Source organism: Babylonia areolata, chromosome 16, assembly GCF_041734735.1.
Source record: "Babylonia areolata isolate BAREFJ2019XMU chromosome 16, ASM4173473v1, whole genome shotgun sequence".
Lineage (NCBI taxonomy): Eukaryota > Metazoa > Mollusca > Gastropoda > Neogastropoda > Buccinidae > Babylonia > Babylonia areolata.
The window spans coordinates 8,348,163-8,364,941 of NC_134891.1; the positions used below are offsets into that span (position 1 = coordinate 8,348,163).

Sequence of the window (16,779 nt, forward strand, 5' to 3'; positions counted from 1 at the left end):
CTGAGCACGCTTGAAAGGATTGTCTTTTCATCAAACGCTGACATGGTTTACTGTTTAAATCATACAGCATATATGTGACAAATTTTATCTCCACGCAAAAGAACTGATTCTGCCAAATGAAGATGATGAATCAGTTTTAATCATTCAGCTGTTTTCATTCTTCCCAAGGATTTTTTGTTTGTTGTTTTGTTGTTTGTTTTTGTTGTTGTTTCATCAGTTTCATTCGTATGACAGGAGCCAGTGTTACAGTTTCAGAGAGTCACATCTTGCATGGATGGACACTGATGCTTTCTTGTTCCTTTCTGCGTTCATGGACTGCAGTTTCCATTTTCACTTGTTGCCTGGTCTGTGTTCAACACACGTACGGACACAGACTGTGACACATGCCGCACGCACGTGCACGCACACACACACACACATGCAGAACACTTGATCGGTGCACGGACACACACACACACACACACATGCACGCGCACACTAAAAAAAGAAACAAACAAACTCATACAAGTACACGGACTACACGCACGTGTGCAAAACACTCACACGCACACTGGCAGACAAACACACACACACAAATGATTCACACGCAGAGACAGAGCAGGGATTGGGAAGAGAGCATCAGTGATATGGGAGGTCCATGTCAAATTCATACAAGGGAGCACATCGGAATTAAATTCCCTCTGCTTTGGCCACAATCTGGGTTTCTTACATTACTGACAAATCATAAATCTTTTACCTTCTCTAAGTTCCTGATATCACTTGTGAGTTGTCAAGTTGTTTTTGTTTTGTTTTGTTATTTCATTTCTCACTTTCATTTTCCACTCCAGCTAACTCTGTCTCTCGCTTTCTGTTTCTTCCCCCCCCCCCCCCCCCCTCCCCCACTATCATTTTTTCTTGATCGTCTTCTTTTTCTTATTATTTATCATGAATACATGCGTTGTGAGCATAGTTGTCTTATGTCATATTTTGTCTTGGGCTGGGCTCCAGTTTCAGAGTGCTGCTATTTCATATGTCTTTACTGAAGTCTAGCTCTTTGCTGCAGCCAGGTCGACAACACAGTTTAGTACGGTTCCTCACAGCACATGAAGTGGTAACGATGAGATATTCCTCAGTGCAAGAATAGCTCCGGTGAACCGGCACACATACCTGCACCACACATCAGTCATTCACAACAACTTATACGCCCTGAACTGTACACCGAGATACCACCACTAACTACTACTACTACACACCTGTGCATCCACTATTACTATCACTACTAATACCCACCCACCCCACCCCCCACTCCTCCATGTCCCACCCCGTTATTCTGAGTCTGAACAACTGATCAGTTGCGGTGACTCGGTACTAAGTGCTGCTGCTGTTCAGTACTACACGGTCGGCCATTTTCTTAGCTTTTTTTTTTTTTTTCCTCACTGAGATTTCAGTGGACCCCTTTCCCCGCACCCCTACCCCAACCCGGGCCCCCACCCCCGTGATTTGAGAGATAGTGAAGAAATGCCCGTCCGTGATCATGTGTGTGTCTCCAGACTGTACTGGCTGTGTGTGCATCAGTGTGTGCATGTGTGTGTGTGTGTGTGTGTGTGTGTGTGTGCATGCTGAGTTCTGTTTTGGAAAATAATACTATATCCATAGAAAAAGTGCAATTTCTGGGCATGATATGGATTTCCGACTTTTCTCCTTAAAGGGAGCAAACAAGGGTTATGACAATTGCAGAAGGAGGCTTTTTTTTTATAGTCTCCCCTACATGCACTTCAGATGGACCTCACCATTTATCGTAGACCTTGAGCGGTGGTCTGGACGCTAGTCATTCGGATGAGACGATAAACCGAGATCCCGTGTGCAGCATGCACTTAGCGCACGTAAAAGAAACCACGGCAACAAAAGGGTTGTTCCTGGCAAAATTCTGAAGAAAAATCTACTTCGATAGGAAAAACAAATTAAAAAAAACTGCATACAGGAATTTTTTTTTTTTTTTTTTTAATGGGTGGCGCTGTAGTGTAGCGACGCGCTCTCCCTGGGTAAAGCAGCCCGAATTTCACACAGAGCGTGTGTGTCTGTGTGTGTGGTGTACGCGCGCGTGCGCCACGTACTAAGTGTATTTGTTATGCGCGAGCTGGTGCCTGCTGATGTACTTACGCTGTGGGGTGTTCTGAACAAAGCCAATGACCCAGTCACGAATAAGAGCCATCTCATCATGTGTCAGTGAGGGCGTGTGCTCGAACACGTGTCTGTATGTGAGAGTTCTAAAGATAGAGGCATAGACTTTAGTGCCAGTGTGTGTGTGTGTGTGTGTGTGTGTATGTGTGTGTGTCTGTGTGCTTGAGACAGAAACAGAAAGCTAGAGACGATTAATATCAGTGTGTGTGTGTGTGTGTCTGATGTGCATGCATGTATGTGTGTGGATAATGTTTATGCATGGTCATGTCCGCATGTGTGTGCGTGTGCATGTATTGTATTCTATTGTTTTGTATTATTACTTTTGTCACAAAATCCCTTTCTGTATGAAATTCGGGCTGCTTCCCATGGAGAGAGTACATCCGCACAGTACAGCGCTACCCACGGTGTGTATGTGTATGTGTGTGTGTGTGTGTATTTGTTATGCGCGAGCTAGTGCCATGTACTTAAGCTGTGTGGTGTTCTGATCAAAGCCAATGACCCAGTCGCATTTAACTCAAAACACTGAGCAATGAAAACTATAATTGTGGAACAGAAAACATGGAACAATGACAACAGAGAGACAAGTAATCAACTTTGCGCAACGAGATGTCCAACCCACTTGGGAAGACGTATGGCCCAGGGGAGGGCCTATGGAGAGAGACAGAGAGAGAGAAAAGAAACGGGGATGAAGGAGAAGGACCGGGCATGGCCGTTCACTTCTTGGCGGGCTTCTTGGCAGCTGGCTTCTTGGGCTTGGCTGCCTTCTTGGCTGGAGACTTGGCTGCCTTCTTGGGTTTGGCCGCCTTTTTGGCAGGAGACTTGGCTGCCTTTTTGGCTGGAGACTTGGGCTTCTTGGCAGCGGTTTTCTTGGCAGCGGGCTTCTTGGCTGCAGTTTTCTTGGCGGGGGACTTGGCCTTCTTGGCTGCGGGCTTCTTAGCGGCAGCCTTGGGCTTCTTCACCTTCTTGGGTTTGGCAGCCACCTTTTTCTCTCCCAGACGGAAAGAGCCAGAAGCTCCAGTGCCCTTGGCCTGCTTGAGGGTGCCAGCCTTCACTCCAGCCTTCAGGGAAGTTTTCAGACGAGCGTTGATCTTGGTCACCTCGGTGCCCACCTTGTAGTTGGCCATGATGTACTTGAGGATGGCCTGGCGGGAGGAACCACCACGCTCCTTCAGGGCTGTGACGGCAGCGGCGATCATGACGTTGTACTTGGGGTGCTCTGCTGGCTTGGCAGGCTTCCTGGGCTTGGCGACCTTCTTGGCAGGAGCAGGAGCAGCGTCAGACATGGTGCTGGATTGAAGTGTAGCAGGTACTGTAACAAGGAGAAAGTCGCTGGAGATCGCTGAGATCTTTACTCTGGCAAGTCGATAAAGCGAATGAAGCTACCGCTGCTGCCGTTTCCGCGTTTATACTGGCCAGACGAACTGCAATGACAGCAGCGCGCCGCGGCAAGCAAATCGGCCCTCGTCAGGCCTCGACGCCACCACTTTGTGTTTGTTGACGTTTGTTTCATGACTTCTCGTTGATTAACAACACCCAGGACACACACATAATGCATATCACTGGAACTGGCAAAAGATAAGCTTTCTTTTGATGAATGCAGTAAAGCGTAATATGCTTCTGGTGAAAAGAAAATCGTAAATAAAGCTGATGTTTGGGACCAACTGAAACGAGTTCGTTCAACAAAATTATTAATTTCACCCTGGATTTTGCTTCAGTCTGTCCCTAGACGTGATGAACAAATTCCTGTGACTGTCTTCTATTGATTTTTATAAGTAGTTTGCCTTTGACCGCTGTGTGAGGGCAGTTTGAAGCAGTTTTCTGACCTACACAAAACACAAATTGGAGCTGGTTGGCCATTGTCCCAGTCCCTCTTTGTGCTTAGTAAATTTTTCAATTCACATTTGCGTCTATATCTAGGACAAATCATACCTTTTTATTGAATCATGATGTTTTTCCAGTCTTTAGGAAACAATATTGGTAGATTTTTAGTCAGTGTGTGAAGGTTTTAGGTCTCTTTTTGGACATTTTCTTTGTGGTGTTTTCGACGCGGACTTCGAACGACTGACAATGGCGTCGTTCTTTCCTGCCGCACAGCCCTACAATTTTTATTTCAGCACACCCGTTTCACGATATTAGCATAAACCATCTATGAACGAAACACACGTAGAATACAATAATGTCTGAGAATGAATGGGTTTGGGAGCACTGTATTCAGGAATGGTAGCAGAAACAATGGTTTGCTTTTCCCTCAAATCGCCGACACACAACAGCCTCTGTGCTGACGTGTCATTCCATTCAGCATTCATATCAAAATACACACAGACGTACGGTTCAAGAAGCACAAACATACACACACATTCATAACCAACAGCATATATCATATAATCCAGGATGGGATCAGATCCTGTACGGAGTATAATAATTTGACTCCTCCATCCCGGTACAATTTCAAACGACAAGGCGGTCGTTCGACTGCTGACGGTTTCGGTCAGAGGGGTCACAGTGTTAACTGACTGACTGTTGTTTATAGAGAAACGTGTCTGTATTTGCATTAAAAATGTGTGTATATGTAGCATGTTTTTTTTCTTATTTATGTTGGAAAGGATTATGAGATACAGCAGAACTGTATCAAAGTTGTCAAGGAATGTAGACGTGCCTGATCAAAGATGGCGGATTTTCGGCCTCACCAGGCGAGCATCAAACTGACAGACTTCATTGTGGTAGTGTCAGTGTGAATGTGATGTGTGTGTGTGTGTGTGTGTGTGTGTGTGTGTGTGTGTGTGTGTGTGTGTGTGATATCTTAAGGCATACCTACATGTGTTTTGTAGGCCGAGGACATCGAGTTTCAACTTTTTCAACTAAGGGAGCAAACCAAGTTAGTGACAAAATCAGAGGGATTTTTTCGACAGCCTCCCTTACATGCACTTCAGATGGACCCACTGAGCTGAATAGGAGCTCGAATATTGAGCTCGATGGATGGATCATTCACGCATTGATTCTCTCTCTCTCTCTCTCTCTCTCTCTCTCTCTCTCTCTCTCTAACACACACAAACACGCACCTCACGAGCGGCTGTGGTTTTAAACAAATACCTCAGTCTCTCTTCGCTCTTTCTCTCTATCACTCTTCCACCCCACAGCCCATGCGCGCGCGCACACACACACACACATGCACACACACACACACTCTCTCTTTCTCTCTCTCTCTCTCTCTCTCTCTCTCTCACACACACACACACACACACACACACACACACACACTGTGACACACACAACATGATTACCTAATCATTTAATTAAAAACCCTTACATAACAGCTCCTTCATAGCACATAGCTGTGTAAGATCACACTGATGCCCATCTTCATAAAACATACAGACACATTTGTGACAGGTATAGATAGGGGGGGAAACACCAATGGAGAAGACATACTGAAGCACAAAGAACAAAAACAGGGAGAAAAAACGCTTGCACACATGGAGAACAAATCGCTTGAAAACACCTCTGTGTGTGTGTGTGTGTCTGTGAGTGTGTGTGTGTGTGTGTAAAGCTCGGTTTTTTTTGTTTTTCTTTTTTTCATATTTGAAAACGTATTTCAGCCTGTAAAGTGTCTGAACGTCCGGTATTACAGATAATTGGCAGAGAATTAAAGTTAATAAAAATTTAGACAAAGCACACTTGATGTCAATACACAGCTCGGAAGATACGGGCTGAAGCAGTCACTTCCATAGAATTAATTAATGTCTTCATTCAACAGGATAATTGCACATGTTTTGTTCATTTGGTTGAGTAATGTGTTTCCGGCTGCTGTACACGAATAAAAGGCATCTCATCATGTGTCAGTTAAGGCGTGTGCTGGAACGTGTCTGTATGTGAGAGAGAGAGAAAGATAGAGATATAAACTTAGTGTCAGTGTGTGTGTGTGTGCGCGCGCGCGTGCGTGTGTGTCTGTGTGTGTGGTGTACGCGCGCGTGCGCCACGTACTAAATGTATTTATTACAGTGCGCGAGCAGGTGCCTGCTGATGTACTTAAGCTGTGGGGTGTTCTGAACAAAGCCAATGACCCAGTCACGAATAAGAGGCATCTCACCATGTGTCAGTGAGGACGTGTGCTCGAACGCGTGTCTGTATGTGAGAGTTCTAAAGATAGAGGCATAGACTTTAGTGCCAGTGTGTGTGTGTGTGCGTGCGTGTGTGTGTGTGTGTGTCTGTGTCTGTGTGTGTGTGACAGAAACAGAAAGCTAGAGACGGTTAATATCAGTGTGTGTGTGTGTGTGTGAGTGTGTGTGTGTGTGTGTGTGTGTGTCAGTGTCTGTGTGTGTTTGATGTGCATGTATGTGTGTGTAGATAATGTTTATGCATGGTGATGTGCGCATGTATTGTGTTCCATTGTTTTGCATTATTACTTTTTTTTATTACAAAATCCCTTTCTGTATGAAATTCGGGCTGCTTCCCCTGGAGAGAGTACATCCGCATAGTACAGCGCTACCCACGGTGTGTGTGTGTGTTTGTGTGTGTGTGTGTGTGTGTGTGTCTGATGTGCACGTATGTGTGTGTGGATAATGTTTATGCATGTCATGTGCGCATATATTGTATTGTATTGTTTTGTATTATTAATTTTGTCACAAAATCCCTTTCTGTATGAAATTCGGGCTGCTTCCCATGGAGAGAGTAGATCCGCACAGTATAGCGCTACCCACGATGTGTATGTGTGTGTGTGTATTTGTTATGCGCGAGCTAGTGCCATGTACTTAAGCTGTGGGGTGTTCTGATCAAAGCCAATGACCCAGTCGCATTTAACTCAAAACACTGAGCAATGAAAACTATATAGTGGAACAGAAAACATGGAACAATGACAACAGAGAGACAAGTAATCAACTTTGTGCAACGAGATGTCCAACCCACTTGGGAAGACGTATGGCCCAGGGGAGGGCCTATGGAGAGAGACAGAGAGAGAGAAGAGAAACGGGGATGAAGGAGAAGGACCGGGCATGGCCGTTCACTTCTTGGCGGGCTTCTTGGCAGCTGGCTTCTTGGGCTTGGCTGCCTTCTTGGCTGGAGACTTGGCTGCCTTCTTGGGTTTGGCCGCCTTTTTGGCAGGAGACTTGGCTGCCTTTTTGGCTGGAGACTTGGGCTTCTTGGCAGCGGTTTTCTTGGCAGCGGGCTTCTTGGCTGCAGTTTTCTTGGCGGGGGACTTGGCCTTCTTGGCTGCGGGCTTCTTAGCGGCAGCCTTGGGCTTCTTCACCTTCTTGGGTTTGGCAGCGACCTTTTTCTCTCCCAGACGGAAAGAGCCAGAAGCTCCAGTGCCCTTGGCCTGCTTGAGGGTGCCAGCCTTGACTCCAGCCTTCAGGGCAGTTTTCAGACGTGCGTTGATCTTGGTCACCTCGCTGCCCACCTTGTAGTTGGCCATGATGTACTTGAGGATGGCCTGGCGGGAGGAACCACCACGCTCCTTCAAGGCTGTGACGGCAGCGGCGATCATGACGTTGTACTTGGGGTGCTCTGCTGGCTTGGCAGGCTTCCTGGGCTTGGCGACCTTCTTAGCAGGAGCAGGAGCGGCGTCAGACATGATGCTGGATTGAAGTGTAGCAGGTACTGTAACAAGGAGAAAGTCGCTGGAGATCGCTGAGATCTTTCCTCTGGCAAGTCGATAAAGCGAATGAAGCTACCGCTGCTGCCGTTTCCGCATTTATACTGGCCAGGCGAACTGCAATGACAGCAGCGCGCCGCGGCAAGCAAATCGGCCCTCGTCAGGCCTCGACAGCACCACTTTGTGTTTGTTGACGTTTGTTTTATGACTTCTCGTTGATTAACAACACCCAGGACACACACATAATGCATATCACTGGAACTGGCAAAAGATAAGCTTTCTTTTGATGAATGCAGTAAAGCGTAATATGCTTCTGGTGAAAAGAAAATCGTAAATAAAGCTGATGTTTGGGACCAACTGAAACGAGTTCGTTCAACAAAATTATTATTTTCACCCTGGATTTTGCTTCAGTCTGTCCCTAGACGTGATGAACAAATTCCTGTGACTGTCTTCTATTGATTTTTATAAGTTGTTTGCCTTTGACCGCTGTGTGAGGGCAGTTTGAAGCAGTTTTCTGACCTACACAAAACACAAATTGGAGCTGGTTGGCCATTGTCCCAGTCCCTCTTTGTGCTTAGTAAATTTTTCAATTCACATTTGCGTCTATATCTAGGACAAATCGTACCTTTTTATTGAATCATGATGTTTTTCCAGTCTTTAGGAAACAATATTGGTAGATTTTTAGTCAGTGTGTGAAGGTTTTAGGTCTCTTTTTGGACATTTTCTTTGTGGTGTTTTCGACGCGGACTTCGAACGACTGACAATGGCGTCGTTCTTTCCTGCCGCACAGCCCTACAATTTTTATTTCAGCACACCCGTTTCACGATATTAGCATAAACCATCTATGAACGAAACACACGTAGAATACAATAATGTCTGAGAATGAATGGGTTTGGGAGCACTGTATTCAGGAATGGTAGCAGAAACAATGGTTTGCTTTTCCCTCAAATCGCCGACACACAACAGCCTCTGTGGTGACGTGTCATTCCATTCAGCATTCATATCAAAATACACACAGACGTACGGTTCAAGAAGCACAAACATACACACACATTCATAACCAACAGCATATATCATATAATCCAGGATGGGATCAGATCCTGTACGGAGTATAATAATTTGACTCCTCCATCCCGGTACAATTTCAAACGAAAAGGCGGTCGTTCGACTGCTGACGGTTTCGGTCAGAGGGGTCACAGTGTAAACTGACTGACTGACTGTTGTTTATAGAGAAACGTGTCTGTATTTGCATTAAAAATGTGTGTATATGTAGCATGTTTTTTTCTTATTTATGTTGGAAAGGATTATGAGATACAGCAGAACTGTATCAAAGTTGTCAAGGAATGTAGACGTGCCTGATCAAAGATGGCGGATTTTCGGCCTCACCAGGCGAGCATCAAACTGACAGACTTCATTGTGGTAGTGTCAGTGTGAATGTGATGTGTGTGTGTGTGTGTGTGTGTGTGTGTGTGTGTGTGTGTGTGTGTGTGTGTGTGAGTGTGTGTGTGTGATATCTTAAGGCATACCTACATGTGTTTTGGAGGCCGAGGACGTCGAGTTTCAACTTTTTCAACTAAGGGAGCAAACCAAGTTAGTGACAAAATCAGAGGGATTTTTTCGACAGCCTCCCTTACATGCACTTCAGATGGACCCACTGAGCTGAATAGGAGCTCGAATATTGAGCTCGATGGATGGATCATTCACGCATTGATTCTCTCTCTCTCTCTCTCTCTCTCTCTCTCTCTCTCTCTCTCTCTCTCTCTCTCTCTCTCTAACACACACAAACACGCACCTCACGAGCGGCTGTGGTTTTGAACAAATACCTCAGTCTCTCTCTTCGCTCTTTCTCTCTATCACTCTTCCACCCCACAGCCCATGCGCGCGCGCACACACACACACACATGCACACACACACACACTCTCTCTTTCTCTCTCTCTCTCTCACACACACACACACACACACACACACTGTGACACACACAACATGATTACCTAATCATTTAATTAAAAACCCTTACATAACAGCTCCTTCATAGCACATAGCTGTGTAAGATCACACTGATGCCCATCTTCATAAAACACACAGACACATTTGTGACAGGTATAGATAGGGGGGGAAACACCAATGGAGAAGACATACTGAAGCACAAAGAACAAAAACAGGGAGAAAAAACGCTTGCACACATGGAGAACAAATCGCTTGAAAACACCTCTGTGTGTGTGTGTGTGTCTGTGAGTGTGTGTGTGTGTGTGTGTGTAAAGCTCGGTTTTTTTTGTTTTTCTTTTTTTCATATTTGAAAACGTATTTCAGCCTGTAAAGTGTCTGAACGTCCGGTATTACAGATAATTGGCAGAGAATTAAAGTTAATAAAAATTTAGACAAAGCACACTTGATGTCAATACACAGCTCGGAAGATACGGGCTGAAGCAGTCACTTCCATAGAATTAATTAATGTCTTCATTCAACAGGATAATTGCACATGTTTTGTTCATTTGGTTGAGTAATGTGTTTCCGGCTGCTGTACACGAATAAAAGGCATCTCATCATGTGTCAGTTAAGGCGTGTGCTGGAACGTGTCTGTATGTGAGAGAGAGAGAGAAAGATAGAGATATAAACTTAGTGTCAGTGTGTGTGTGTGTGCGCGCGCGCGTGCGTGTGTGTCTGTGTGTGTGGTGTACGCGCGCGTGCGCCACGTACTAAGTGTATTTATTACAGTGCGCGAGCAGGTGCCTGCTGATGTACTTAAGCTGTGGGGTGTTCTGAACAAAGCCAATGACCCAGTCACGAATAAGAGGCATCTCACCATGTGTCAGTGAGGACGTGTGCTCGAACGCGTGTCTGTATGTGAGAGTTCTAAAGATAGAGGCATAGACTTTAGTGCCAGTGTGTGTGTGTGTGCGTGCGTGTGTGTGTGTGTGTGTGTGTGTGTCTGTGTGTGTGTGTGTGTGACAGAAACAGAAAGCTAGAGACGGTTAATATCAGTGTGTGTGTGTGTGTGTGAGTGTGTGTGTGTGTGTGTGTGTGTGTGTGTGTCAGTGTCTGTGTGTGTTTGATGTGCATGTATGTGTGTGTAGATAATGTTTATGCATGGTGATGTGCGCATGTATTGTGTTCCATTGTTTTGCATTATTACTTTTTTTTATTACAAAATCCCTTTCTGTATGAAATTCGGGCTGCTTCCCCTGGAGAGAGTACATCCGCACAGTACAGCGCTACCCACGGTGTGTGTGTGTGTGTGTGTGTGTGTGTGTGTGTGTGTGTGTGTGTGTGTGTGTGTGTCTGATGTGCACGTATGTGTGTGTGGATAATGTTTATGCATGTCATGTGCGCATGTATTGTATTGTATTGTTTTGTATTATTAATTTTGTCACAAAATCCCTTTCTGTATGAAATTCGGGCTGCTTCCCATGGAGAGAGTAGATCCGCACAGTATAGCGCTACCCACGATGTGTATGTGTGTGTGTGTGTATTTGTTATGCGCGAGCTAGTGCCATGTACTTAAGCTGTGGGGTGTTCTGATCAAAGCCAATGACCCAGTCGCATTTAACTCAAAACACTGAGCAATGAAAACTATAATTGTGGAACAGAAAACATGGAACAATGACAACAGAGAGACAAGTAATCAACTTTGCGCAACGAGATGTCCAACCCACTTGGGAAGACGTATGGCCCAGGGGAGGGCCTATGGAGAGAGACAGAGAGAGAGAAAAGAAACGGGGATGAAGGAGAAGGACCGGGCATGGCCGTTCACTTCTTGGCGGGCTTCTTGGCAGCTGGCTTCTTGGGCTTGGCTGCCTTCTTGGCTGCCTTCTTGGGTTTGGCCGCCTTTTTGGCAGGAGACTTGGCTGCCTTTTTGGCTGGAGACTTGGGCTTCTTGGCAGCGGTTTTCTTGGCAGCGGGCTTCTTGGCTGCAGTTTTCTTGGCGGGGGACTTGGCCTTCTTGGCTGCGGGCTTCTTAGCGGCAGCCTTGGGCTTCTTCACCTTCTTGGGTTTGGCAGCCACCTTTTTCTCTCCCAGACGGAAAGAGCCAGAAGCTCCAGTGCCCTTGGCCTGCTTGAGGGTGCCAGCCTTCACTCCAGCCTTCAGGGAAGTTTTCAGACGAGCGTTGATCTTGGTCACCTCGCTGCCCACCTTGTAGTTGGCCATGATGTACTTGAGGATGGCCTGGCGGGAGGAACCACCACGCTCCTTCAGGGCTGTGACGGCAGCGGCGATCATGACGTTGTACTTGGGGTGCTCTGCTGGCTTGGCAGGCTTCCTGGGCTTGGCGACCTTCTTAGCAGGAGCAGGAGCCGCGTCAGACATGATGCTGGATTGAAGTGTAGCAGGTACTGTAACAAGGAGAAAGTCGCTGGAGATCGCTGAGATCTTTCCTCTGGCAAGTCGATAAAGCGAATGAAGCTAACGCTGCTGCCGTTTCCGCATTTATACTGGCCACACGAACTGCAATGACAGCAGCGCGCCGCGGCAAGCAAATCGGCCCTCGTCAGGCCTCGACAGCGCCAGTTTGTGTTTGTTGAAGTTTGTTTCATGACTTCTCATTGATTAACAACACCCAGGACACACACATAATGCATATCACTGGAACTGGCAAAAGATAAGCTTTCTTTTGATGATTGCAGTAAAGCGTAATATGCTTCTGGTGAAAAGAAAATCGTAAATAAAGCTGATGTTTGGGACCAACTGAAACGAGTTCGTTCAACAAAATTATTAATTTCACCCTGGATTTTGCTTCAGTCTGTCCCTAGATGTGATGAACAAATTCCTGTGACTGTCTTCTATTGATTTTTATAAGTTGTTTGCCTTTGACCGCTGTGTGAGGGCAGTTTGAAGCAGTTTTCTGACCTACACAAAACACAAATTGGAGCTGGTTGGCCATTGTCCCAGTCCCTCTTTGTGCTTAGTAAATTTTTCAATTCACATTTGCGTCTATATCTAGGACAAATCATACCTTTTTATTGAATCATGATGTTTTTCCAGTCTTTAGGAAACAATATTGGTAGATTTTTAGTCAGTGTGTGAAGGTTTTAGGTCTCTTTTTGGACATTTTCTTTGTGGTGTTTTCGACGCAGACTTCGAACGACTGACAATGGCGTCGTTCTTTCCTGCCGCACAGCCCTACAATTTTTATTTCAGCACACCCGTTTCACGATATTAGCATAAACCATCTATGAACAAAACACACGTAGAATACAATAATGTCTGAGAATGAATGGGTTTGGGAGCACTGTATTCAGGAATGGTAGCAGAAACAATGGTTTGCTTTTCCCTCAAATCGCCGACACACAACAGAATCTGTGGTGACGTGTCATTCCATTCAGCATTCATATCAAAATACACACAGACGTACGGTTCAAGAAGCACAAACATACACACACATTCATAACCAACAGCATATATCATATAATCCAGGATGGGATCAGATCCTGTACGGAGTATAATAATTTGACTCCTCCATCCCGGTACAATTTCAAACGAAAAGGCGGTCGTTCGACTGCTGACGGTTTCGGTCAGAGGGGTCACAGTGTAAACTGACTGACTGACTGTTGTTTATAGAGAAACGTGTCTGTATTTGCTTTAAAAATGTGTGTATATGTAGCATGTTTTTTTCTTATTTATGTTGGAAAGGATTGTGAGATACAGCAGAACTGTATCAAAGTTGTCACGGAATGTAGACGTGCCTGATCAAAGATGGCGGATTTTCGGCCTCACCAGGCGAGCATCAAACTGACAGACTTCATTGTGGTAGTGTCAGTGTGAATGTGATGTATGTTTGTATGTTTGTGTGTGTGTGTGTGTGTGTGTGCGTGTGTGTGTGTGATATCTTAAGGCATACCTACATGTGTTTTGTAGGCCGAGGACGTCGAGTTTCAACTTTTTCAACTAAGGGAGCAAACCAAGTTAGTGACAAAATCAGAGGGAATTTTTCGACAGCCTCCCTTAGATGCACTTCAGATGGACCCACTGAGCTGAATAGGAGCTCGAATATTGAGCTCGATGGATGGACCATTCACGCATTGATTCTCTCTCTCTCTCTCTCTCTCTCTCTCTCTCTCTCTCTCTCTCTCTCTCTCTCTCTCTCTAACACACACAAACACGCACCTCACGAGCGGCTGTGGTTTTGAACAAATACCTCAGTCTCTCTCTTCGCTCTTTCTCTCTATCACTCTTCCACCCCACAGCCCATGCGCGCGCGCACACACACACACACACACATGCACACACTGACGTACGCATGCACACACACACTCTCTTTCTCTCTCTCTCTCTCTCTCTCTCTCTCTCACACACACACACACACACACACACACACACACACACACACACACACACACACACTGTGACACACACAACATGATTACCTAATCATGTAATTAAAAACCCTTATATAACGGCTCTTTCATAGCACATAGCTGTGTAAGATCACACTGATGCCCATCTTCATAAAACATACAGACACATTTGTGACAGGTATAGATAGGGGGGGAAACACCAATGGAGAAGACATACTGAAGCACAAAGAACAAAAACAGGGAGAAAAAAGGCTTGCACACATGGAGAACAAATCGCTTGAAAACACCTCTGTGTGTGTGTGTGTGTGTGTGTGTGTGTGTGTGTGTGTGTGTGTGTGTGTGTGTGTAAAGCTCGGTTTTTTGGGTTTTTTTTTCATATTTGAAAACGTATTTCAGCCTCTAAAGTATCTGAACGTCCGGTATTACAGATAATTGGCAGAGAATTAAAGTTAATAAAAATTTAGACAAAGGACACTTGATGTCAATACACAGCTCGGAAGAAACGGGCTGAAGCAGTCACTTCCATAGAATTAATTAATGTCTTCATTCAACAGGATAATTGCACATGTTTTGTTCATTTGGTTGAGTAATGTGTTTCCGGCTGCTGTTCACGAATAAAAGGCATCTCATCATGTGTCAGTTAAGGCGTGTGCTGGAACGTGTCTGTATGTGAGAGAGAGAGAAAGAGAGAGATATAAACTTAGTGTCAGTGTGTGTGTGTATGCGCACGCGTGCGTGTGTGTCTGTGTGTGTGGTGTGCGCGCGCGTGCGCCACGTAATAAGTGTATTTATTACAGTGCGCGAGCTGGTGCCTGCTGATGTACTTTAGCTGTGGGGTGTTCTGAACAAAGCCAATGACCCAGTCACGAATAAGAGGCATCTCATCATGTGTCAGTGAGGACGTGTGCTCGAACACGTGTCTGTATGTGAGAGTTCTAAAGATAGAGGCATAGACTTTAGTGCCAGTGTGTGTGTGTGTGTGTGTGTGTGCGCGTGCGCGCGCGCGCGCGCGCGTGTGTGTGTGTGTGTGTGTGTGTGTGTGTGTGACAGAAACAGAAAGCTAGAGACGGTTAATATCAGGGTGTGTGTGTGTGCGTGTGTGTGTGTGTGTGTGCGTGTGTGTGTGTGTGTGTGTGTGAGTGTGTGTGTCTGATGTACATGTATGTGTGTGTGGATAATGTTTATGCATGGTCATGTGCGCATGTATTGTATTCCATTGTTTTGTATTATTACTTTTGTCACAAAATCCCTTTCTGTATGAAATTCAGGCTGCTTCCCCTGGAGAGAGTACATCCGCACAGTACAGCGCTACCCATTGTGTGTGTGTGTGTGTGTGTGTGTGTATTTGTTATGCGCGAGCTAGTGCCATGTACTTAAGCTGTGGAGTGTTCTGATCAAAGCCATTTACCCAGTCACATTTACTCAAAACACAGTTAGTGTGTGTGTGTGTGTGTCTAATGTGCATGTATGTGTGTGTAGATAATGTTTATGTATGGTCATGTGCGCATGTATTGTGTTCCATTGTTTTGCATTATTACTTTTTTTTTTTTATTACAAAATCCTTTCTGTATGAAATTCGGGCTGCTTCCCCTGGAGAGAGTACATCCGCACAGTACAGCGCTACCCACGGTGTGTGAGTGTGTGTGTCTGATGTGCATGTATGTGTGTGTGGATAATGTTTATGCATGGTCATGTGCGCATGTGTGTGCGTGTGCATGTATTGTATTCTATTGTTTTGTATTATTACTTTTGTCAGAAAATCCCTTTCTGTATGAAATTCGGGCTGCTTCCCATGGAGAGAGTACATCCGCACAGTACAGCGCTACCCATTGTGTGTGTGTGTGTGTGTGTATTTGTTATGCGCGAGCTAGTGCCATGTACTTAAGCTGTGGGGTGTTCTGATCAAAGCCAATGACCCAGTCGCATTTAACTCAAAACACTGAGCAATGAAAACTATATAGTGGAACAGAAAACATGGAACAATGACAACAGAGAGACAAGTAATCAACTTTGTGCAACGAGATGTCCAACCCACTTGGGAAGACGTATGGCCCAGGGGAGGGCCTATGGAGAGAGACAGAGAGAGAGAAAAGAAACGGGGATGAAGGAGAAGGACCGGGCATGGCCGTTCACTTCTTGGCGGGCTTCTTGGCAGCTGGCTTCTTGGGCTTGGCTGCCTTCTTGGCTGGAGACTTGGCTGCCTTCTTGGGTTTGGCCGCCTTTTTGGCTGGAGACTTGGCTGCCTTTTTGGCTGGAGACTTGGGCTTCTTGGCAGCGGTTTTCTTGGCAGCGGGCTTCTTGGCTGCAGTTTTCTTGGCGGGGGACTTGGCCTTCTTGGCTGCGGGCTTCTTAGCGGCAGCCTTGGGCTTCTTCACCTTCTTGGGTTTGGCAGCCACCTTTTTCTCTCCCAGACGGAAAGAGCCAGAAGCTCCAGTGCCCTTGGCCTGCTTGAGGGTGCCAGCCTTCACTCCAGCCTTCAGGGAAGTTTTCAGACGAGCGTTGATCTTGGTCACCTCGCTGCCCACCTTGTAGTTGGCCATGATGTACTTGAGGATGGCCTGGCGGGAGGAACCACCACGCTCCTTCAGGGCTGTGACGGCAGCGGCGATCATGACGTTGTACTTGGGGTGCTCTGCTGGCTTGGCAGGCTTCCTGGGCTTGGCGACCTTCTTAGCAGGAGCAGGAGCCGCGTCAGACATGATGCTGGATTGAAGTGTAGCAGGTACTGTAACAAGGAG

At 45.9% G+C, this 16,779-nt stretch overlaps 3 protein-coding genes across 3 annotated transcripts; all 3 read right to left on the reverse strand.

The window, feature by feature from the left end:
* Positions 1 to 2,873: 2,873 nt before the first annotated feature.
* Positions 2,874 to 7,726, reverse strand: LOC143290843 (uncharacterized). Its single transcript, XM_076600382.1, has 2 exons — positions 7,247 to 7,726; positions 2,874 to 3,119 (listed from the first exon to the last, which is right to left on the reverse strand). Exons 1-2 carry the CDS (start codon positions 7,724 to 7,726, stop codon positions 2,874 to 2,876), a joined length of 726 nt encoding a protein of 241 aa, XP_076456497.1.
* A 3,769-nt stretch (positions 7,727 to 11,495) lies between these two features.
* Positions 11,496 to 12,053, reverse strand: LOC143290844 (histone H1.2-like). The gene has a single exon (XM_076600383.1). The coding sequence runs from the start codon at positions 12,051 to 12,053 to the stop codon at positions 11,496 to 11,498; it is 558 nt and encodes a 185-aa protein (XP_076456498.1).
* A 4,117-nt stretch (positions 12,054 to 16,170) lies between these two features.
* On the reverse strand, positions 16,171 to 16,740 carry LOC143290845 (histone H1.2-like). The gene has a single exon (XM_076600384.1). The coding sequence runs from the start codon at positions 16,738 to 16,740 to the stop codon at positions 16,171 to 16,173; it is 570 nt and encodes a 189-aa protein (XP_076456499.1).
* Between the last annotated feature and the right edge of the window lie 39 nt (positions 16,741 to 16,779).